General features: G+C 45.6%; 1 protein-coding gene across 4 annotated transcripts in view; it reads left to right on the top strand.

Annotated features, from left to right (window-relative positions):
- Positions 1 to 22,861, top strand: part of ank2a (ankyrin 2a, neuronal) — a 51,865-nt gene that overhangs the window by 13,233 nt on the left and 15,771 nt on the right. The window contains exons 17-43 of one of the 4 annotated variants that reach the window (XM_047044982.1): positions 67 to 165; positions 286 to 384; positions 493 to 690; positions 920 to 1,018; positions 1,104 to 1,202; positions 1,311 to 1,409; positions 1,587 to 1,685; positions 1,875 to 1,947; positions 3,411 to 3,537; positions 3,647 to 3,716; positions 3,830 to 3,933; positions 5,965 to 6,189; positions 6,491 to 6,589; positions 7,018 to 7,172; positions 7,309 to 7,520; positions 7,711 to 7,918; positions 8,088 to 8,184; positions 8,269 to 8,497; positions 8,823 to 8,948; positions 9,088 to 9,210; positions 9,309 to 9,341; positions 9,497 to 9,518; positions 18,991 to 19,068; positions 19,240 to 19,371; positions 19,680 to 19,820; positions 20,024 to 20,234; positions 20,377 to 20,455. In XM_047044982.1, the coding sequence (XP_046900938.1) occupies positions 67 to 165; positions 286 to 384; positions 493 to 690; positions 920 to 1,018; positions 1,104 to 1,202; positions 1,311 to 1,409; positions 1,587 to 1,685; positions 1,875 to 1,947; positions 3,411 to 3,537; positions 3,647 to 3,716; positions 3,830 to 3,933; positions 5,965 to 6,189; positions 6,491 to 6,589; positions 7,018 to 7,172; positions 7,309 to 7,520; positions 7,711 to 7,918; positions 8,088 to 8,184; positions 8,269 to 8,497; positions 8,823 to 8,948; positions 9,088 to 9,210; positions 9,309 to 9,341; positions 9,497 to 9,518; positions 18,991 to 19,068; positions 19,240 to 19,371; positions 19,680 to 19,820; positions 20,024 to 20,234; positions 20,377 to 20,455 (3,336 nt within the window). Of the gene's footprint in view, positions 1 to 66; positions 166 to 285; positions 385 to 492; positions 691 to 919; positions 1,019 to 1,103; positions 1,203 to 1,310; positions 1,410 to 1,586; positions 1,686 to 1,874; positions 1,948 to 3,410; positions 3,538 to 3,646; positions 3,717 to 3,829; positions 3,934 to 5,964; positions 6,190 to 6,490; positions 6,590 to 7,017; positions 7,173 to 7,308; positions 7,521 to 7,710; positions 7,919 to 8,087; positions 8,185 to 8,268; positions 8,498 to 8,822; positions 8,949 to 9,087; positions 9,211 to 9,308; positions 9,342 to 9,496; positions 9,519 to 12,618; positions 18,334 to 18,990; positions 19,069 to 19,239; positions 19,372 to 19,679; positions 19,821 to 20,023; positions 20,235 to 20,376; positions 20,456 to 22,861 lie in introns of those variants that run through there. The other 3 variants (XM_047044979.1, XM_047044980.1, XM_047044983.1) reach the window with 3 other exon arrangements.

The following is a 22,861-nucleotide window of genomic DNA, read 5'->3' as shown; positions in this document are numbered from 1 at the left end:
CACCCAGACATGTATACACTCACACACACACTATAACCAGTGCTACATTTTCATTTCCCTCTCCAGAAAGGGTTCACCCCCCTACACGTAGCAGCCAAGTACGGCAGCCTGGAGGTAGCTAAGCTGCTGCTGCAACGCAAGGCTCTCCCTGACGATGCTGGCAAGGTGGGCAGGAATAGACACTCCTGATGTCTACGAGATGTGTATGTCCAGTCGGAATATTCATTTAGAATAGTAATTGAGAATATCCAGGGACAATACAGAGTTCTTCCCTATTTCTTTCAGAACGGCCTCACTCCCCTGCACGTCGCCACTCACTATGACAACGAACAGGTGGCGCTGTTGCTGCTGGACAAAGGGGCGTCGCCCCACGCCACTGCCAAGGTACGGCTAGCTAGCAGCCCGATGTCATGTCAGCAATCACACTCACACAGACACACACACACACACGCCCCTGCATGTGTGACACCCGAGGTGCTCCTTGTGATCCAGAATGGCTACACGCCTCTCCACATCGCGGCCAAGAAGAACCAGACGAGCGTGGGCTCGTCCCTGCTGCAGTACGGGGCGGAAACCAATGCCTTGACCAAGCAGGGCGTCACCCCGCTGCACCTGGCGTCTCAGGAGGGCCACGCAGAGATGGCTAGCGTGCTGCTGGGCAAAGGAGCACACGTCAACACAGCCACCAAGGTGACGCACACAAACGCATCTTTTCGTTCCGTTTTGTTCTCCAGCTACGTTTTCTTTCTTTACGTAAAAGAAGTCCAAAACTCTGTTATGACTGTCCTCTCCCTCTCTCTCTCTCTCTCTCTCTCTCTCTCTCTCTCCTCTCTCTCTCTCTCTCTCTCTCTCTCTCTCTCTCTCTCTCTCTCTCTCTCTCTCTCTCTCTCTCTCTCTCTCTCTCTCTCTCTCTCTCCAGAGTGGACTGACCCCTCTTCACCTCGCTGCTCAAGAGGACAGAGTCCACGTAGCAGAAACCCTGGTTAAACATGATGCCATCCTGGACCAGCAAACAAAAGTGAGAATACACACACACACACATTCTGTCCACACACACATGCACACGCTCTCACTAATGAGGAGTGTTTGATGTTACTCCTCAGCTGGGCTATACCCCCCTTATAGTCGCCTGTCACTATGGAAATGCCAAGATGGTCAACTTCCTGCTGCAGCAAGGTGCTGGTGTCAATGCCAAGACTAAGGTCAGACACGCGCTTCTTTTCTGATTCTATATTTGCGTGATATAGAATTTTTACATAAAAGTTTTCAATAATCTGTGTGTGTGTGTGTGCGCATGTGTCTTCCTACAGAATGGATACACTCCCCTCCACCAGGCAGCACAGCAGGGGAATACACACATCATCAATGTCCTGCTGCAGCATGGGGCCAAACCCAACACGACCACTGTGGTAGGGCACACACACACACCCTTACACACACATACACACACACACCCTTACACACACATACACACACATACACGCTCTTACACACACTCCCACTTATGCACACACCTGCCTATATCAAATGACCGCATTTTCCCTACTTTCCATTTTTGGTCTCTGCATCGCTCCCTCTCCCTGCAGAATGGAAACACCGCTCTGTCCATCGCCCGTCGTCTAGGCTACATCTCTGTGGTGGACACCCTGAAGGTTGTCACGGAAGAGGTCATCACCACCACAACGGTACGTGATCACAACTAATCAAGAGAAGCTGTATCATTCCAGCTTTTGCCAACATTTTTGCTTAAAGTTAAATGATGAATCAATCAGTGTTCTCATTGGCTCATCTCCATTGGTTCTCATCTCCTGTCTCCACATGTTTGTCTCGGTTGTGATTGGCCAAACTCTCACGGTTACCATTAACGATGACAGACGGTGACAGAGAAACACAAGATGAACGTTCCGGAGACAATGACAGAGATTCTCGACGTGTCAGATGAGGAGGGTGAGTGAGATGTGTCAGGTGATGCATGTTCATCGTATTGGGATGTTGTACCTCTATTTTTGGAAGTTCTTACAGCTTGGTGTTCCTGAGTAATGTAGTTTCACAGCCCAGGTCCTTATGGCTGTGTATTCTGGTTAATATCGTTTTGTGTGTACCATAACCCTGTATTCCTGGGTAATGTAGTTATAGGTCAGGCCCAGGCAGCTTCATATTCTGGATAATGTAGTTCTGTGTGTTGTGTAGCACTGAGGCTGATGGATGAAGAGCCGTTCTCTGACGTGTCTGTGGAACTGGAAGGTACTGGAAGGTACTGAGGACAGACAGGCAGGCTGTGTTGTCAGTACCGCTGTCTGTCCGTTAGTCCGTCAGTCTGCCTGTCAGTCTGTCTGGTTTGTCTGGAAGATAGTGTTGTCTTTCAAGCATCACAACTCGTCCAGCTTCTGTGTACGCTTGACTCACACTTCATATAGCTGTAGTGGTTGGAAGCAACTGAAAAGGCTGTAACAGCTCATGAATCCTCTCACGTTTACTAACGTTGAATTTGAGTGGATTCTTAAGTCTTTTCCCCTCGTCTCTCAGAATTAGTATTTTGGGGACAGAAATGAAGGCTGAAAAGACAACAAAAACAGATATTATTAAGATATTTGAAAGTCTAATTCTCAACACCTGCACTGATACGCTTTTCACCTTAGTAAAGAAAAAGGATGGAGTGGAATTTTTTCTAACCAGTAACACCGTAACCAACATTTTAATCCTGTCGTGTCTATTACGTTGCTGCACTCAGGTGTTCATATGCTGTAACTACAGGAGTTACCAACGGTTAACCCTTGTTGTGCATTGCAATGAATAATATCACTTACTACTAACAAGGCTCCTAGTATAGAATTGATTAGACATAATGGGGGGGAAATTTTATGATTTTACTTACATGAGAATAACAAAATGGTTGGCTTCAAATAATGGAATGGCCAGCATCGTTTCCGAGATTAAACCCCTTTGAGTTGGTTTAGAAGGAACTGGGGATGAAGGTGAAAGCTAAGGAAACTACGAGTGCAACACATTTGTGAGAACGTCTGCAACAGTGTTGGGGAGAACTTTTCAGATGTGATTTTTCCATTGTAGAAAGAATGCCTTGAGTGTGTTCAGCTGTTATATCTATAAAGGTGGTTACTTTGATGAGGAAAAAGTTGTTATTCAATTTTGTTAAAATGATGCAGTGATTCATTTTGATCTAGACATTGTTTTGTGTTTTCTTTTATACAAGATTTTTGGTGAAAAGGTTGAATGGTAGCTGATTTTCTAACAATGTCAAAAAACGTATGTCATGCACACCATTTTTAAGAAAAGTACTCATATGAGGCTAAATAAAGTATGAATGTTACGAAATAAAAAATGAGAAAACAGTGCTGTAGAAAGCCTGTAACTACAAATCCAAACGCTGCTGTGTCTCCCCCCCCCCCCAGGTGAGGACACGATGACAGGGGATGGAGGAGAGTACCTGAGGGCTGAGGACCTGCGGGAGCTGGGGGACGACTCCCTGCCTGGACAGTACCTGGAGAGCTTCAGCTACATGAGTCACAATCTGGACAGGTCGGACTCAAGCACACACATATAGTACACACACGGTAAACACACACAACATTTAACAGTAAACACACACACATTTATGGTCCTGTGCTCTGTCCCTGTCTTGTAGCAGATCCCACCAGACTCCGATTCACCACCAGAGAGAAGGGGTCCTAATTGAAGAGATCTTCACCAGTCACCAGGTGGGCACACACACACACCAGCAGTTGCACCAAACCCTCACATGTTTATAGACCACGGAACATTGACTGAGAGTTTCAGTGGGATTGATGTTTGCATTGTGGTTGGTTTCCAGATGTCGTCTCTCTCGAGGAATAATGACAAGGACTCGTTTCGTCTGAGCTGGGGAGCTGAGCACCTGGACAACGTGGTGTTGTCCTCCAGCCTGCTACACTCAGGGTTAGGGCAGTGCACACACACACAAATGCACTTTCACACACACAGACTTACACACAGAAGGCCTTGGTATACTCCAGTTTTGTACACGTGGCATTGTTCACATACTCTACTGCATTCTTTATGTCTACATGGATGTTTAAAATGTCCACTAGGAGGCAGGTCAGCGACAAAACATTTTGTGACTCAATACGTTGACAACTACTTCAGAACAGCAGTTATACCATGGCAACATAGGAGGAGGTATTGCTAATTTACGTCTTTATGTACAATTACAAGTCACCTCACATATTTTCTCTTTAAAATATTCTGCCATCATGTACTCCTATTTCTTTGCTGTTTTGTGTTTTGATCTCGATGTAAGTCAGAGGATCTTTGGTATACTTTGGTAATAACCCTAACGAATGCAGGCAGCCACACTTACTTAGCGTGAAGTATACGTCGGCCTTCCCCCTTATACACACAGACTGATGAATGAGGAAGCACACACATCCATCCAAGACTCACACATTCTCACATGGCAACAAGCTACACTTCTTTAACTACATATTCCAGAGAGCCAGTGAACCCATGGTCATGTGGATGATGATGACATGTTGGCACAGTCCCCATGTGACACAGAGGAGTATGCTTTACCACCCCAGATCACTTTGATTTCCGCACTTTGCCTCCTTTTTCACCACCTCACTTTTCCGTTTGTTCCGTATGTTGGTGGTCCTTCTCACTAGTCTCTGTTTCCCTCTGGTCTCCTCTGGTTGCCCTCTCTTTTCTCTTTCTCTATTCCCTGTCTTCCGCTGTCTGTCTCCCTGTCTTCCTCTGGGCTGAGTGTGACGCTGTCTGTGTTCTGCCTCTAGCCCTTCCTCCCCGTGCCTAGACCATGACAACAGCAGGTGAATCTCCTCATCTTGGCTTCTCCTTCTTTTCCTCTCTCTCTCTCTGTGCGCACAACCATGCATGATTTTTGGTCACAATTCCATGATTTATCCGAAATTAGATAACTATTCAGTCAAAGCCAAAACATACAAACTGTAACTGCATGTACAGTCTGCAAATGTATTAAGGAAATATACAGTACAAATTCCCTTGCCTCAGAAAATGCTATCAGTTCACGTGATCAATCGGATATGAGGAAGATCCCTCCAGCTCCTGTCTGGAAACTCATAAATGGAACTGGAATGTAACCATTGGGATAGACCAGACTGGAATGTAACCATTGGGATAGACTGGAATGTAACCATTGGGATAGACCAGACTGGAATGTAACCATTGGGATAGACCAGACTGGAATGTAACCATTGGGATAGACCAGACTGGAATGTAACCATTGGGATAGACTAGACTGGAATGTAACCATTGGGATAGACCAGACTGGAATGTAACCATTGGGATAGACCAGACTGGAATGTAACCATTGGGATAGACCAGACTGGAATGTAACCATTGGGATAGACCAGACTGGAATGTAACCATTGGGATAGACCAGACTGGAATGTAACCATTGGGATAGACCAGACTGGAATGTAACCATTGGGATAGACCAGACTGGAATGTATCCATCGGGATAGACCAGACTGGAATGTAACCATTGGGATAGACCAGACTGGAATGTAACCATTGGGATAGACCAGACTGGAATGTAACCATTGGGATAGACCAGACTGGAATGTAACCATTGGGATAGACCAGACTGGAATGTAACCATCGGGATAGACCAGACTGGAATGTAAGGTAGGTTTGGAATGCTTCCACACAAGTCTCCTTTTTCTGTCTGTCAGTACAGTCACTGGCCTGTCCTGTCAGCACCTCCCTTGGCTTGGCCTGACAACACAGAATGATATCACACAAACACCGCTTCTCGCTGTCGGTTGCATTATCTGCATGAGGACCCAAGTAAATAGTCTGGAGAACGCCTCAATGCAACCAAACAATTATCACCATCTAAAAATCCTTCTGAATTGAAAACTAACAAAGACATCCCTTAAAATGGTGATCTAGTTTTCATTGGTTGTTTCTCTTCTTCCTTCTCTCCTCCAGCTTCCTGGTCAGCTTCATGGTTGATGCCAGGGGAGGGGCCATGCGCGGTTGCCGTCACAACGGCCTGCGCATCATTGTCCCGCCAAGGAAGTGCTCTGCGCCCACGCGGGTGACGTGCCGCCTAGTGAAGAGGCACCGCCTGGCATCCATGCCCCCTATGGTGGAGGGCGAGGGGCTGGCCGGACGCATCATAGAGGTCGGGCCCACTGGAGCCCAGTTCCTAGGGTAAGGGAATATGTGTGTGTGTGTGTGTGTGAGAGAGAGAGAGAAAGAGAGATTGAAAAAGAGAGATTGAAAAAGAGAGAGAGAGAGAGAAAGAGAGATAGAGAGAGAGAGAGAGAGAGAGAGAGAGAGAGAGAGAGAGAGAGAGAGAGAGGGAAACAGAAAGAGTGACTAACATGTACTAATAAATGTCAAGTGTGACCGTGTCCATGTAACAACTGTGTGAGTGTGTCTGTGAGTGTACGAGCAGCACGCATGTTGCTCACGCTCTCCTCTCGCCTCTCTCGTGCTGCGTGCGGATCAGTAAGCTCCACCTCCCCACGGCCCCGCCCCCTCTGAATGAGGGCGAGAGCCTGGTGAGCCGCATCCTGCAGCTGGGTCCTCCAGGGACCAAGTTCCTCGGGTAAATGTCCTCCAACGAGCTCCACGGCATGGATGCCCTGCCCCCCTCCTCCTCGCTCCATCCCCACGTCCATCTATCCCTCCATCCACCCCAAACCCAAGGTTCTCTGGGGGACTTAAGCCTCACAAAGAACACTTTGTAACTTATATTGGACACTACTTCAGGAGGCACAGATCATTCTGTTATGCAATATTTAGTGCTCTGTCATAAGTGTAAAATGTGTCATTTGTTAAGAGAGGTTTTTGTGGTATTTGTCGCCCTGCTTGTGTTAATTCATCCCAGTGTTTGGCCTGTCACTTGATCCCTCACCACACACATGTGGACATTATCATTTGGATGTGTTTTTAGTTTTTCACTCCATGCATGACGAAAATATAAGACGGATACCATTTGTTGTATCGGTATTGACCCCTGTGCCCACCTCCCAGGCCTGTGATCGTGGAAATCCCCCACTTTGCTGCCCTGCGAGGAACAGAGCGGGAGCTGGTGATCCTGAGGAGCGAGACGGGCGAGAGCTGGAGGGAACACCACTGTGAACACACAGAGGAGGAGCTCAACCTCATACTCAACGGCATGGATGAGGGTGAGGCCACTCAGTGATGTCATCAACATGGGACTGGGAACCGGAGGGTGACTATTTCGCTTCTGAAGCACCCGTATGTCTTTCAACCGCCTTCTCCTCCTCTCCCCCCCATATCTCCTTCATCTGTCCACCCCAGAGCTGGACTCTCCAGAGGAGCTAGAGAAGAAGAGGATCTGCCGTATCATCACGCGCGATTTCCCACAATACTTTGCGGTGGTGTCGCGGATCAAGCAGGATAGCCAGCTGATTGGTCCAGAAGGCGGGGTGCTAAGCAGTACTCTGGTGCCGCAGGTCCAGGCAGTGTTCCCCGAGGGAGCCCTCACCAAGAAGATCAGGGTCGGACTGCAGGTCTGACATCACACTCTCAATCTCTGCTTCATGGAGACCATGGTTCAGTTCCCTGTAAATGCTGTGCTGTCAGTTGTTGGTTGTGACAATGCCAGTTGTCCAATTCCAATAGTTGCTGTGACCTAAAGATGAGAATGTATATTTTTGTGTAGTGGCTTTGATTGGTCTCTCACCATCCACTTCCTTCCAGGCCCAGCCAATTGGTGTAGACATCATCAAGAAGATCCTGGGTAACAAGGCCACATTCAGTCCCATCGTCACGCTGGAACCAAGGAGGAGAAAGTTTCACAAACCAATCACCATGACAATCCCCGTCCCTAAGAGCTCGGCGAACGATGGAACGACTAGTGTGTTTGCTGGAGACACGCCCACCTTGCGTTTGCTGTGCAGTATTACAGGTATGTAAGAAGGAATTTTGAGAAACTGAAAATATAATTTTTTTTATTCCCAGTTAGTTTATATAGTCTATAAACATTAGTAGTTTAAATTCTGTAAAGCAACTATTAAACATCATTGGAGGATATCTTGTATGTGGAAGGAAGTCACATCATTGGATGTGCGTTTTAGGTGGCACCACTCCTGCCCAATGGGAAGACATCACAGGGTCCACACCCCTTACCTTCATCAACCAATGTGTGTCCTTCACCACCAACGTGTCAGCAAGGTAATGTTTCCTACCGTGCGTATTACTGTTCCTATTTAACTGTGTATAATCAACCTGTACCGTCCTCTCTGGCACCCTCTGTAGGTTCTGGCTGATCGACTGCCTGCAGTTGCAGGAGTCGGTCAGCTTCTCCACGCAGCTATACCGGGAGATCATCTGTGTCCCCTACATGGCCAAGTTTGTCATCTTCGCCAAGACGCTGGATCCCATTGAAGCCCGTCTGCGCTGCTTCTGCATGACAGACGACAAGATGGACAAGACCCTGGAGCAGCAGGAGAACTTTACTGAGGTGGCGCGGAGCAGAGACGTGGAGGTGAGAGATATATGATACTTTTTGAAATTGTTTTTACAAATAAATACTCACTTTAAAAAGCATTTATGATTTGTGTAAATTATTATACTTTTACTCTCTTGTTATTACATTCGGTGAAGAGCGCAATAGGACTTAAAACTCCAAAGTTTAGGAGTTGGGACTTGACTTTGAACTTGTCAGTCTAAAATGTTGACTTAACTTGGGACTTCAGTGCAAACAATTACTTGGTTCCACCTCTGCATGGAGGTGAGGGGTTGGGACCATGAACATGTAGAGGGGATGGTGGGAGGTGTGGCTGATTTGAGCTTTTTTTTTTTTAACACAGGTGCTGGAAGGGAAGCCGATTTTCGCAGACTGCTTTGGGAACCTGGTGCCTTTAACCAAGAGTGGACAGCATCACGTTTTCAGCTTCTTCGCTTTCAAAGAAAACCGGCTCGCCCTCTTCATCAAAGTAATGTTTTGATTTAATTTAGCAACATGTTTGCCAAAAATGCAATGAAAAACATCTATTTGTTTATTGGAATCATGTGACTGATTAAGATGATTGGTTGCTGGGTTGATCTATTGATTGATTGATTGATTGTTGACAGATCCGGGACACGGCCCAGGAGCCTTGTGGACGCCTGTCGTTCACCAAGGAACCCCGTACTTACCGCAGTCTTACCCACAATGCAATCTGCAACCTCAATATCACGCTTCCTATGTACTGCAAGGTGGGTTTAGATAAAGCTGAAGTGGGTGCCAGACAATATTCCTTATTGCGCAACTTCTTTCAGAACTAATACCTTTCTCTCTGTGGTTGTCTCTGAAGGAGTCAGATTCCGACCAAGACGCTGATGATGAGGTAATTGCATTATTGTTGTTGAATTGACCTTTTAAGATGCTTTCTACAATACAAATGATTGATAAAGTAGTGTAATATCACAGTACCAAAAGGTGATAAAGTTTATATAGTACATGCAATATCTAACATACTTCTCTAAACTTTACTTCTGACAGAGTGAAAAGAGTGACAAGAAATGTAAGATAATCCTTTTTATCAAGATAATAATGAAAAATAAAATTGTTTTAATGCAATATCAAGGCTAGTGGATTGCATTGCTTAGCATACTGAAACAACTTCCTGATCAACCCTGCTGTGTGTACTAGTTGTATGCTCCTAACACTGAGTACAGTGAACTCCTGGTTCCTGGCCGCTATGCTATGGCTGATATGCACCCTTTCCTCTCCAAGACCCCATTAACACCTCTCACCTTATACTCACTCACCCATCGCTCACTATTTTATTTTATGCTAAGACATTTTGAGTTTGTTTTGAAAAAAAAAAACATCCAATTATATTTTTATTGGACGGGGAACAGAACTATCCACTTTTCAGTCAGAACCTGCACCGTTGATGCATTCCTGCAGTTTGATTGCCTGACATGCATTATTTGATCAAAATCCATTTGACCTTTATACCCTCTTCTTTAGACTACTTCCCCTGTTGCATGCATTTCCTTTTCTGTTCTGCATGGAAATAACTTGACTCACACAAACAAATGATTGCTTTGTGTGTATGTGCATCTATGTAAATGTGTGTTCAAAGTACTTTTTCTCTATGAAACTTTGATGTGTTTAAATTTCTTGAATTCATGACATTCGCTCTATATGATTTAACTGTGTCTTCATGTATCATTCCGGTTTTACATTTTGTCATTATTACATTAGCATGTTGTTGGTTTACTTCACCTTCTGTAGGCGTAGTTTCAACATAATTTAGTAGTTCTCTTGAAAAGCTGCATCTTTAAGAGACCCAATTGACCTGTGTAGCCATTTCATTTTCCACTTTACAAATACACTGTAATACTGATCTAGCTTTAATGATACTACAAGGGTATTCATATTTTCAGTGTACTATATTTCTTAACACAAATTAAAGCACTGAACAACCCCTTCCAGCACATGGACTTTCAATAGATACAGTATACAATAGATCCATTTTGCATGCATTTATATATATACATTGTATCTTTCCACAAAGGTAGTCTACTTTTCTTACATTTTTTTGTCAGTGAATGTGATTCCCCGTTTATGTCTAGAACAATCTTGAGATGCCTCGTTCTTGTGAATCCACTGTCTCTTTGTCCATTTGTTCAATATACTGTATAGTCTCTGTCCCCTCAGCTGTTCATGTCCACAGACATTTGCTGTGTCATATGTACGGATGTGTAGTCAAACACACTAAATTGACTGTAGAGTATACTCAAGTTATTTCCAGCCCATATCTTACCTCTATCCCTTCTCCTCTGTTTGCTTCGCTTATGCTGTTGCTGCCCCAAATCCCGTTTGAAGTCTTTTGGATCTTACAATTCATCTTGTCCCGAAAACCTGCTGTCTTACTCTTTGAACCAACGATAGATTGTGATATTTCTGCCCTGACCATAGTTTTCCGATGTCTCTTCTTCCCAATCCACTTCCCCTTCTGTTATTCACCTTTCTTTCGGTTGTCTGCTTTTCTATAATGGAAGATGATGAAACGGAATCGACCGAAACGTTCACCTTGCAAAGCAACCAGGTTCTAGACCCTGCTACTCTGGCGAGCCCAGACCTCCTCTCCGACGTCTCCGATATGAAACATGACCTAATTAAAATGTCCACTATCTTGACATATGACCCAGTGGAACATGCAAGCTCTTCTGTCCAAGGGAGAAGAGAACAGTTTAGAGGGCTGGAGGAGGAGGGGGAGTCAGGAGAGACTTTAAAGATCATGGGGCAGGTGAAAGACAACCTGGAGAAGATTGAAGAGATTTTACTAGGAGATGTGGTCACCGTTTACACAATAGAAAGTCCAAAAATAGAGGATAGCGGGTGGGTTCTCCTGTCACAGACTGATGTTGTAGAGACCAAAGGCATGACTGCTCCCGTTGCTCAGGAGCCGCTGGTACAAGATCTCCGGATTGAGAAGTCGTCCTCCCGGCAGACTGTAGACGTCAGAGACATGTCAGGGATGGTGACACACCTTAGTGTGGACCAGAATGTGGAACAAATACCAGTGGCAACTAAAAGTCAACCAGAGGAGGACATTGTCCAAGATGTTGCCCTGCAGAAGAATGGGAAACGCCATCCCCCAGAAATTAAGAAGCCCATTAGGAAGAAGCTAAGGGACAGGGAACGTTCTGGATGCAGCAGCTCAGAGGGTGAGCTGGAGAGGATGAGCTCGCAGGAGTCTCTGGATGGTGATGTGGTTCTAGGCCAACCTGGTCCTGAATCAATCCCAGCGGTAGAGGGTTCTCAATGGGAGCCTGCCTCTGGACCATCCCTAGCCATGGAGCCACCAGTGTCACCCCGGGTGGTTGAAACCCCAATTGGCTCAATTAAAGAAAGGGTGAAAGCTTTGCAGAAGAAGGTAGAAGAAGAAGAGGGAGAAGAAAGGAAGAAGAAGCATGAGCAGGTGACGGTCACTCAGGTTAAAACCATCGCTACCATGAAAGAAGCAAAAGTGACCGAGATGCCTGACCTTCCCAAAACACCCAAATCTCCCAGGTCTCAGACAGAGAGGCTGGAAGAGACCATGTCTGTTCGGGAGCTGATGAAGGCATTCCAAACAGGGCAGGACCCTTCCAAGAACAAAGCTGGGCTTTTTGAACACAAAGCTGTGACCTCTTCTGACATAACAATCTCAACATTGGACTATGATGCTGTAGTCTCTGATGAGACCCAAAGAGCTGAGCCCAGCGACTACCCCTCATCAAAATTTCAGACTCCCACAATCCTCTTCCCAGAGGGTAACATCCTTCCACATGATGACAATACAACACCAGGTGAGGTAACTAAAAGCCCAGCAAGGGCACTCTCTGAAGAGTCAGAGAAGGATTCTTCAAGCGTTCAACAGTCGGGTATCACTATAGACCAGCCTCACCCAGGCTGCACTGAGCTTAGTTCTGAAAGAAATACTTTAGTAAAAGCAGAAATTAGCTCAGATAAGATGCTAAAGGACGAGACAGAGACTGACAGGAGGCGATCTGAAGACTTACAGATCAGCCCAGACAGAAGACCCTCCGAGGACTTCAGTGCTGATATCAAGGCTGAGCTGGAGGAGAGTCCTGAGTACCAGCTGTTCAGACAGACCTCATCCACACGTGACAAGAACCACCAACTGAACACCACTAATAAGGAGTTCTTTGCTGGAATCCATGACACCCACCCTACCGCTTACTTCAGTGAGTGTGTAAGCGATGACGACGGTGACTTTTACTCTAAGAGTGAGTGTCATGTGAGAGATGTGGTTGCAAGCTCAGAGAGTCTGGAACATAATAGCTATGGGGAAAGAATAGCTATGGGGCGTGCGTCAGTCAGTAGTGTGGGTCACAGGACGCCACACTCAAGCTCAGAGAGTCTGGAACATAATAGCTATGGGGAAAGAATAGCTATGGGGCGTACGTCAGTCAGCAGTGTGGGTCGCAGGACGCCACACTCAAGCTCTGGAGACAGTGAGAAACATGAATCGCTAGTAGATATGACCCAAACGGACCTAGACGACATCACCTTCTCTTCTAAAGATGAAAACATGTCTTTGGAAGATATGAAGACAGTTGAAGTAGACAAAGGTAAAGAAGATACAGTGAAAGAAGTTTCTGGTGACCAATTACATTTTGCTGAAACTCATGCAGATTTTGAAGACGCCAAAGAGATTACTCATAACATTTTAGCTGAGGAGTCTGTAGCACAGGAAGTCAAGCTTGAGAGAAAGACTTCCATTAAGGTTGCGACAGTGAAAGACATGTCTGGCATGGAGTCACTCCTCACTAGAGACTTGGACCGGTATCTGGATGAGCAGCCCATTGTCACTTCAAGCCAACCAGAGGAAGAGACTATCATCCAGGAGAGATTTGAACAAATAATACTTGCAAAGGGTCACAAACCAGAAATGATGACCTCTTCAGATGTTAAGAGCATGGAGCCTGTATTACAGGAAGTCAAGATTGAGAGAAAGACCTCCATTCCAGCTACAACAGTGAAGGACATGTCTGGCATGGCATCACTCCTCACTGGAGACTTGGAGCACTACCTAGAAAAGCAGCCTGTGGTCGCTGCTTGCCAACCAGAGGAGGACACCATAGAACTGGAGAAGTTTGAACAGGTGTTTCTGACACGGGGCCGCAAACAAGAAACCCTGACATTGTACACAGATGAGGAAAACATGTTGGAGGAAAATATGGAAGGAGAATGGAAGGATTATGCATTCTCTAGAGAGGAGGAACACATGCAGACTGGTACTTATTCATCAAACAGTGACTCAGAGGATCTCACAGTTCACCTGCAGAAGTCATCTAAGACTGTTCCTACTACACATGGCTCTGAGCATGACACACACATGGCCTCAACTACCGCTCTAAAGGACTGGCATACCAGCGAGGTAAGAGAATCACTAGATGTCATACACACTGACCTGGACAACCAAGACTCCATTTTAACAGACCAAGCCTGTGCTGAGGCCAGTCAGAAGACTCTAGAGGTACATGAAAGCAAGTCAGACAAGTCAATTGCTGAAACTCATGCAGATTTTGAAGATGCTAAAGAGATTACTCATAACATTTTAGCTGAGGAGTCTGTAGCACAGGAAGTCAAGCTTGAGAGAAAGACCTTCATTAAGGCTTCAACAGTGAAGGACATGTCTGGCATAGAGTCACTCCTCACTGGAGACTTGGACCGGTATCTGGATGAGCAGCCCGTAGTCACTTCAAGCCAACCAGAGGACGAAACTATCATCCAGGAGAGATTTGAACAAATAATACTTGCAAAGGGTCACAAACCAGACATGATGACCTCTTCAGATGTTAAGAGCATGGAGCCTGTAATACAGGAAGTCAAGCTTGAGAGAAAGACCTCCATTCCAGCTACAACAGTGAAGGACATGTCTGGCATGGCATCACTCCTCACTGGAGACTTGGAGCACTACCTAGAAAAGCAGCCTGTGGTCGCTGCTTGCCAACCAGAGGAGGACACCATAGAACTGGAGAAGTTTGAACAGGTGTTTCTGACACGGGGCCGCAAACAAGAAACCCTGACATTGTACACAGATGAGGAAAACATGTTGAAGGAAAATATGGAAGGAGAATGGAAGGATTATGCATTCTCTAGAGAGGAGGAACACATGCAGACTGGTACTTATTCATCAAACAGTGACTCAGAGGATCTCACAGTTCACCTGCAGAAGTCATCTAAGACTGTTCCTACTACACATGGCTCTGAGCATGACACACACATGGCCTCAACTACCGCTCTAAAGGACTGGCATACCAGCGAGGTAAGAGAATCACTACATGTCATACACACTGACCTGGACAACCAAGACTCCATTTTAACAGACCAAGCCTGTGCTGAGGCCAGTCAGAAGACTCTAGAGGTACATGAAAGCAAGTCAGACAAGTCAATTGCTGAAACTCATGCAGATTTTGAAGATGCCAAAGAGATTACTTATAACATTTTAGCTGAGGAGTCTGTAGCACAGGAAGTCAAGCTTGAGAGAAAGACCTCCATTAAGGGTTCAACAGTGAAGGACATGTCTGGCATGGAGTCACTCCTCACTGGAGACTTGGACCGGTATCTGGATGAGCAGCCCGTAGTCACTTCAAGCCAACCAGAGGAAGAAACTATCATCCAGGAGAGATTAGAACAAATAATACTTCCAAAAGGTCACAAACCAGAGATTGTGACCTCTTCAGATGTTAAAAGCATGGAGCCTGTAATACAGGAAGTTAAACTTGAGAGAAAGACCTCCATTCCAGCTACAACAATGAAGGACATGTCTGGCATGGCATCACTCCTCACTGGAGACTTGGAGCACTACCTAGAAAAGCAGCCGGTGGTCGCTGCTTGCCAACCAGAGGAGGACACCATAGAACTGGAGAAGTTTGAACAGGTGTTTCTGACACGGGGCTGCAAACAAGAAACCCTGACATTGTACACATATGAGGAAAACATGTTGGAGGAAAACACAGAAAAAGGAACAGTGAACCAAGTGCATGATATGGAGGGAGAATGGAAGGATTATGCATTCTCTAGAGAGGAGGAACACATGCAGACTGGTACTTATTCATCAAACAGTGACTCAGAGGATCTCACAGTTCATCTGCAGAAGTCATCTAAGACTGTTCCTACTACACATGGCTCTGAGCATGACACACACATGGCCTCAACTACCGCTCTAAAGGACTGGCATACCAGCGAGGTAAGAGAATCACTAGATGTCATACACACTGACCTGGACAACCAAGACTTAATTTTAACACACCAAGCCTGTGCTGAGGCCAGTCAGAAGACTCTAGAGGTACATGAAAGCAAGTCAGACAAGTCAATTGAAAGAGGGTTGGTGTACGGACCTGATTATTTAGGTCTTCCTATCAGACCTTTAGACTTGGAGACTTCACACACAGTACCCATGGATGACCTGGAGAGATGTCCTTCCCACAGAGACTCGCTGGAGAACAGTCCAAACATAGAGGACAGATCTTCCAATAAATCTCCTGATTCTATTGACCCAAGCCCAACTGGGGATTCTCCCTGCCCAGACTCACTAGAAGGAAGTCCAACTGAACCAAAACCGTACACAGCACGGCCCATCTTTCAAGAAAATGATCAAGATACACCAAGAAAGGCAGCTGTTTATGAGGACTATGCCTCCCAGCTTAAAGCTTGTTATGCCTATGACAGAAGCATTTATGAGGAAGAGGGTGATGACCAACTAGTCCATGGTATTGAAATAGATGGGGTTCAAGAAGATGATGAGGCTGCCCAAAGGCAGATCACACCAGAGGAGGAGATGTTCAAAATGGCCACCAAGATAAAAACATTTGAGGAAATGGATGAGGAAGACAAAATCAGGAAAGGTAGTAAATTCTCAGGTGCCTCATTTTTATCAGAGACGGGAGAATATGAAGAAGGAATGTACACTGACAGTATCCCAACTGACAGGGAGGCTGAAGAGGTTTACCTAAGGGAATCAAATGCTCACGATGTTGAACATTTCTCTGGAATGCAGCCTTCATCACCACATGTAGATGATGAAAGTAAAGGTCCAGGTTACTGTGATACTACGTTATTTGCGAGAGTCTCAATAGATTCTCAGACAGCCTGTCAGACTAATGATGATTTAATCAAGAAAAAAGAAACATTTTCCACAGAGGACTTGAGTGAGGATGTCATGGACAATACTAAAGAGATGGGATCCACAGAGAGGGAGGACAAACATGATCAGTCACAGTTAAGTGTCAGTCTGTCAGATGAAAGGGTGTCAGACAGTCAACCGAGCTGTGGAAATAAATATGAGAAAGTTGATAAAGAGCAGGGGGACTCAGAAGTTGCATATAAACCAGAAATGTGCATAGATGAACACAGAAGAGAGGGTGCATATGGAGAAAAAGACATATTAGAGATGCAGTCTGATGAAATGACGGTTTGTGGAGAATTAGTGCCTTGGAGCTCTTTGACTGATTGCACTGAGGAGGAGGAGGAGGATGATGAAGCATTCAATGCTCGTGTGGAGGCGGAGGAACAGAGGATTCTGGGAATTGCTGCGGAGCTGCGAACCCCTGACACCACACCAGGCCGGACACCAACTGAAGAGGGAACCCCAAGCCCTTTTCAGTTCCAAGAAGGGAAGCTCTTCGAGATGACAAGAGGGGGTGCCATTGACATGACTAGGAGAAGCTGTGAGGAAGGTGAAGGGTTTGAGTTTTTCCACATAGGTGATCACCCCGTAGATGTGATTGCAGGGGAAGACGCTAGAGTGGGACAAACCAAAGATCTCTCTGAGTCACCTCTTCCAAGCACACCTTTGGCTGTGGAGTCAACTTCACCACCGGCTGAGGTTGCTCACATCAAAATCCCTGTCCCAATGCCTAGAGGCCTGTGTAGAACAGAGCCATCCGACTCTGCTGATGTACCAGCAAGTGGAAACCCACTGCTGAAAGCAGGCATGCCAAGTTCTACTGACTCTCATTTAGGTTCTCCAGACCGTTACGTCTGGGACCCTCAGAAAGACATAACGATCCCCACAGAACTGGAGTTTGGTTATCTAGACTCCACCATAGCCGACCTTCAAACCGCTACATCCACTGTCACCCGCTCTGTATACTCAGACCAGACCCTGGATTCCTCCGAATCATCCCCGGAAGATGAAGAAGAAGAGGAGGAGGAGGATCTGTGCTCAGTTATCGAGGTGCCCACTGCAGCTGAAGCCAAGGTGTCACCCTCTAGTGTGTCAGCAGCCTCTGACATCTCTGCAGATTTTCAGGAGTCACCTCCGCCGTTGTCATCGAATCAGCATAGTACAACTAAGGAGACTGGAAAGTTCAAATCAAAGATACCTTTAAAAACGGGTTCTATGAAATACACCCAGGAGCAATCCTCAGACCAGGAGCGCAGGACTAGATCAGAGGCTGATGTTAAGACTTGTAAAGATGTGGGAAAAGACAGTAGGAGTCTTTCTGACAGGGATAACCCCTCTGGTAAATCAACACCTCTCCCCTCCCGACTTCCTGTCAAACAGAAACAAAGTGCTTGCTTTTCCTCTCAAGCTGACGGAGACCAGCTCTCTGACGTTCCAGAGCCTTCTGTCAGATCTGCCGTGTACACAGATGTCAGTAGTGCTGATCCCAAGAGTCCACATTCTGTTATCTTCAAATACGACAGTCCGATCTCTTTTAGTTCTGATCCCAAAACTAGGCTCCCTCTTGGGGCACGACCCTCATCTGTGACAGAGGACGTCTTTGAGTCGAGACCCATCTGGGACGACACAGTGGAAACTCAGATGCAGCGAATCGTCGACGACCAAACTCCAGAGCAACATCAAGGTATCCTCCCCCCCGAGCCTGTATGGGTCTGTGCTTATCTTCCTTTCCTCCTACTCTGCTTCGTGGCAGCAAGATCTTTATTTTCCCAAGATAATTCATTGGTCACTTTTCAGTTGTGTACATTTGTGTGTTGTCGTGTTTTGTTCTGTGTTTCATCTTGTGCTGTATTCTTTCTATTGTTTGTTTTTTTCATACATGTCTGTATGTTCATGAAATCTCAAGATTGACTGGAATCGTTATATAAATTATCTCAAATACCCATTGGGTTGTGAAACGTGATGGTATGAGGCAAGGAGAAATAATGCAGCTTCACTAATCTTAACACAGCTTTATTAATACTTTGATTAATACCCTTTTGCCATTGCTTATGCACTAATCAGCCACACTAATACATCCATTGTGACCACACAGAAGTTGATCTAATAACAGTATATGGATCAGAACTACTTTTCACCTCAGTCTCATGATCCATTTCACTTTCCACAAACCATTTGTTCTACAGCCTATAACATTGAGGCCATATATATTGAAATCCAAAAATATGGAAGTAAAAATAATCATTGTGCTATTACACTAAATGTCAAATATTTAGATGGTGTTTTCTGTCGTGGAATGTGATGACTTAAGTGTAATATTGGGTCCTGGCTGTGTGTGTAGTGGATTGGCAGGATGATGCGGACAGGAAAGAGGAGACTCTGGCTATCATTGCCGACCTGCTTGGCTTCAGCTGGACAGGTACTTTCTTGTCAAATCGTCTTAGAGGTGGATCGTTTTTTACATTTGTGAAAAGGTCGATCAAATTGCTGATATGGACATTGTATTGGGCAATGTATTTCATAATTGAATTGAATCAGTCTGCAAATGAATAGTTTAAATGACAGTACGGTTTGTCTTGGCTATTTTCAGAGCTGGCCCGGGAACTGGAGTTCAGTGAGGATGAGATGCAGCAGGTAAGGACGGAGAACCCCAACTCCCTCCAGGAGCAGAGCCAGGCCCTGCTGCAGCGCTGGGCCCAGAGGGAGGGCAAGCACGCCACCGGTAATGGAGCAACAACCTTCCTGCTCTTATCTACCTGCAGCTAACCTCTGTCTCCTACTGCTAACATGCTCCTGCTCTCTCCACTCACGGCTATTAGCTTCTTAGTGTCTGTACTATAACCCCAACGTTGATGTATTGTACCGACTGCCAACACCTCCTGATATCAAACTTGAAATGTCTGTTCTACCTATATCACAGTAACATTGTTCTATTTTACTGTATACCATAAACATTGTTTCTATTTTGATTCATCCAGACTGAAGAGTTGTGTCGTATGACTGACTTGTAAGCTGTTTCTTTTTCTACAGAGGATGGCCTGATAAAAAGACTGACCAAGATCAACCGTATGGATATAGTCCACCTCATTGAGACACAGATGAACAAATCTGTCCAGGAGCAAACTTCTAGAACCTATGCAGAGATAGAGAAGACACTGGATCACAGTGAAGGTATGCAGCAACTCCACACTTGAGTCAGAGGCAGCGAACAAGGAACTGCAAAGGCTCCAGGTTAGGGTCAGCTAACACTCTGACGTACACTGTGACGCTATTGTCTAAGTTGAAGATGGGATGGTGATACAATCTCTCTTATCATCAAGAAGATGACATAAGAGATGATTCTCACTCTGTTTTCTCTTGTTTTCTCTTCTCAGTGTCAGTCGCCCTCTCCTTAGTGCAAGAGGATGTAGACAGCCCCAGACTGGTGCGGATGGTGGAGTCAGACCGCAGGCCGCCCCCTGCCGTCTCTGAGGAAGACCTATCAGTGGCCTCCCTCTTGGACATTCCTTCCTGGTCGGAGCCTATGGGCCACACCCACTCTGAGAGCATGCACTGTGATCTACTGGAGGAGCTGGAGATTCCACAGTACGTTTATCAATAGATAAGACATACAGTATCATGAAAAATAAAGAATGCAGCTGAGAACACCTTTTCTTGTTCAAAATATACAAACAAGATTTAGAGATCACTTATAACTTTGTCTCCTTTCATATTTTTTTTTTTTAAGTGAACTGAACCCTAATGTGTGGACGTCGGAGGACGTCATGACACAAGAGTCAAAGGCCTTAGACAACATAGATGAGCAAGTAAGTCCTCCACCCAACCCAAGAGAAGTACGTCTGTGGAGTCTTGCGTCTCACGTGTATGATCCCCAGTACAGGGGGAGAGCAGGTCAGGGGACCCACAATGTTCCAGTTCAGCCCTCAGGAGGTGCCACTGGGCCCCTGCCAGCTGGCGTCAACAATAGCATTCAAGATGGTCGCCATGTCAGATGCAAAACGTCCCCTGATAGGCACTGGCTGTCACCTGACCTGCTCATGATGTCATCCCCCATATCAATCAGGGACTTTAGTCTGAGCCTGTCAGAGTCTGACCAGGCTGAGACTGACTTTAATGAACTTTGGAGTGGGTTCAAGGAAATGTGTTCGGCCCACCCTGCCCGAGAGACCTGTGACCCTGACCATTTCACCAGAGACAATAGAGGCCCAAAGCACTCTTGCCCAGAGGGTCAGAGTGAAATAAAGGTCCCTAGTGTTCCTGTTGAGATGGGCCTTGAGCCTCATGGGTCATGGCAGGAGAAAAGTCAGGAGTGCAAACAGCTGTTCGGAGTTATCAGTTCCCATCCAGAACACATGGATTCTGAGCTTCACTTCATTGATGAGCCAGAAGAGGTTTTTTCTACAGCTAAGCCTAGCGTTTCTGTTACTCAATGCAGGGTGGTTAAAGATGGATCCATTATTCAAACCATTGGGTCTACTCAGATAGCACATGACTCAACTGATCATCCGTGTCAGCTCAGTTGCAACACTGTGAACCCAAACACTGATCCTGTCATAGTCAGAGCAAAAACATCCTATATCTCTGAGCCAAAATCCTTCGCATCACACGTCTTCATATCAATAAGCCAACACAGCATAACTTGGCACTCAGCACTCCCAGACAGACAATCTTCAACCCCAACATCTATGGAGTCTGACAAGAAATATGCCTCACCTGCATCTGGGCAGGGTTTTTCACCCATTGGACCAGGGGTGATGTCCTCACCTGAGTCTGTTTTGTCATTGAGCGCTGATAGGGCAGTGTCACGTGACTCCTCTCATATGAAACAGATGGTGTTGTCTCCTGATTCTGTCATAGACTTGGATGGCAGCAGGTCTTTCACATCAAGGTCAGATGGCTCCAGGTCCCCACTAAAGAGTGCTACTAATATCATTGAGTACTTAGAACCCCTAACACTGGAGTGTCATGAGTCTGCCCTCGTTGCTATGGATACTGACTGTGTCCTTAGTCCTAACTACCCCTCTGTATTTTCTGAAGACTACCACTCCAATTCACCAGAATCCTATGAATCTGTGGATGAGCACAGACCTTTGTCCCCTGATTCTCCAGTACCTGAGTACAGTCCTCTAAACGCTGAGTTTACTATGATGGAGGGAGAGGATCGATCATGGTCACCTGTGACTTCTGAGGTAGATGATTCTGATATCTATCTTGATTACTTGTTCACTGACATAAGGCCTTCTTCACCTGAGTCTGTAGCATCACTTGATGAGTACAGAGTCCTGTCACCTGACTTTCCTATACCCCAGTTCAGATCTGAATGTTGTAATTATTATCTGTCATTTACAGGCCATAGATCATCCTCACCTGAATCAGTGAGTTCTTCACATCTGGAACTAGAATATCCAGATGTGTGTCTGGAGATATTCAGAGAGAGCAGCGCAGAGTCAGTTGGCTCTTTTGATGAGTACAGAACCCTCTCCCCTGACTCTCCGGTCCCCCAGTTTAGAACATGGATTTTGGAATGTCAGTCTTACTTTTCTGAACACAGATCTTCTTCAACAGAATCACTGACATCAGACCTGAGCTACTCAGACTTGTGCCTAGAAGAATTATTTGCTGAGAACAGATCAGATTCACCTGAATCCATGCCACTGTATAGGAGTAAAACACAAAGCGATGAAATAAATGACAGGCCCTTATCACCAGAGTCAGTAACTTTAGAAAATTATTTTTTATTCCCAGGGCATTGGTTCTCAGAGTTAAGACCGACCTTTCCAGTATCTGTCGCTTCAGTGGATGAACATCAACCTCTCTCCCCTGAGTCTCCAATTCCCCAGTTCTTAACTGAGTATTGTAATTACTATTTACCTTTTTCAGGTAGTAGATCTTCATCACCTCAGTCGGTTGGTTCTGACACTAGTTCTTGCCTTGAGGACATGTTCTCTGGAAATAGACCAGATTCCCCTGATTCAGTAAAGTCAGAAAGTGAGTTTGGAGGACGCATGGATTTGCTGCAATTGAAACCTTTCTCACCAGAATTATTGACGTCTGAGAGTCATTTCTCATTCCATGAGGACTGGTTCTCAGAGTCCAGAGCATCTTCTCCAGAATCCGTTTTATCATTACATGACCCCACACTATTTCATCAATATTGTGACTATTATTTATCATTTAATGGAGATAGGTCCTCCTCTCCTCATTCAGTAATT

This window comes from Hypomesus transpacificus, chromosome 22 (assembly GCF_021917145.1).
Source record: "Hypomesus transpacificus isolate Combined female chromosome 22, fHypTra1, whole genome shotgun sequence".
In the NCBI taxonomy this organism is placed as follows: Eukaryota; Metazoa; Chordata; class Actinopteri; order Osmeriformes; family Osmeridae; genus Hypomesus; species Hypomesus transpacificus.
Note: the sequence above shows the minus strand (reverse complement) of the source record. Positions and strands in the feature narration are given on the sequence as shown.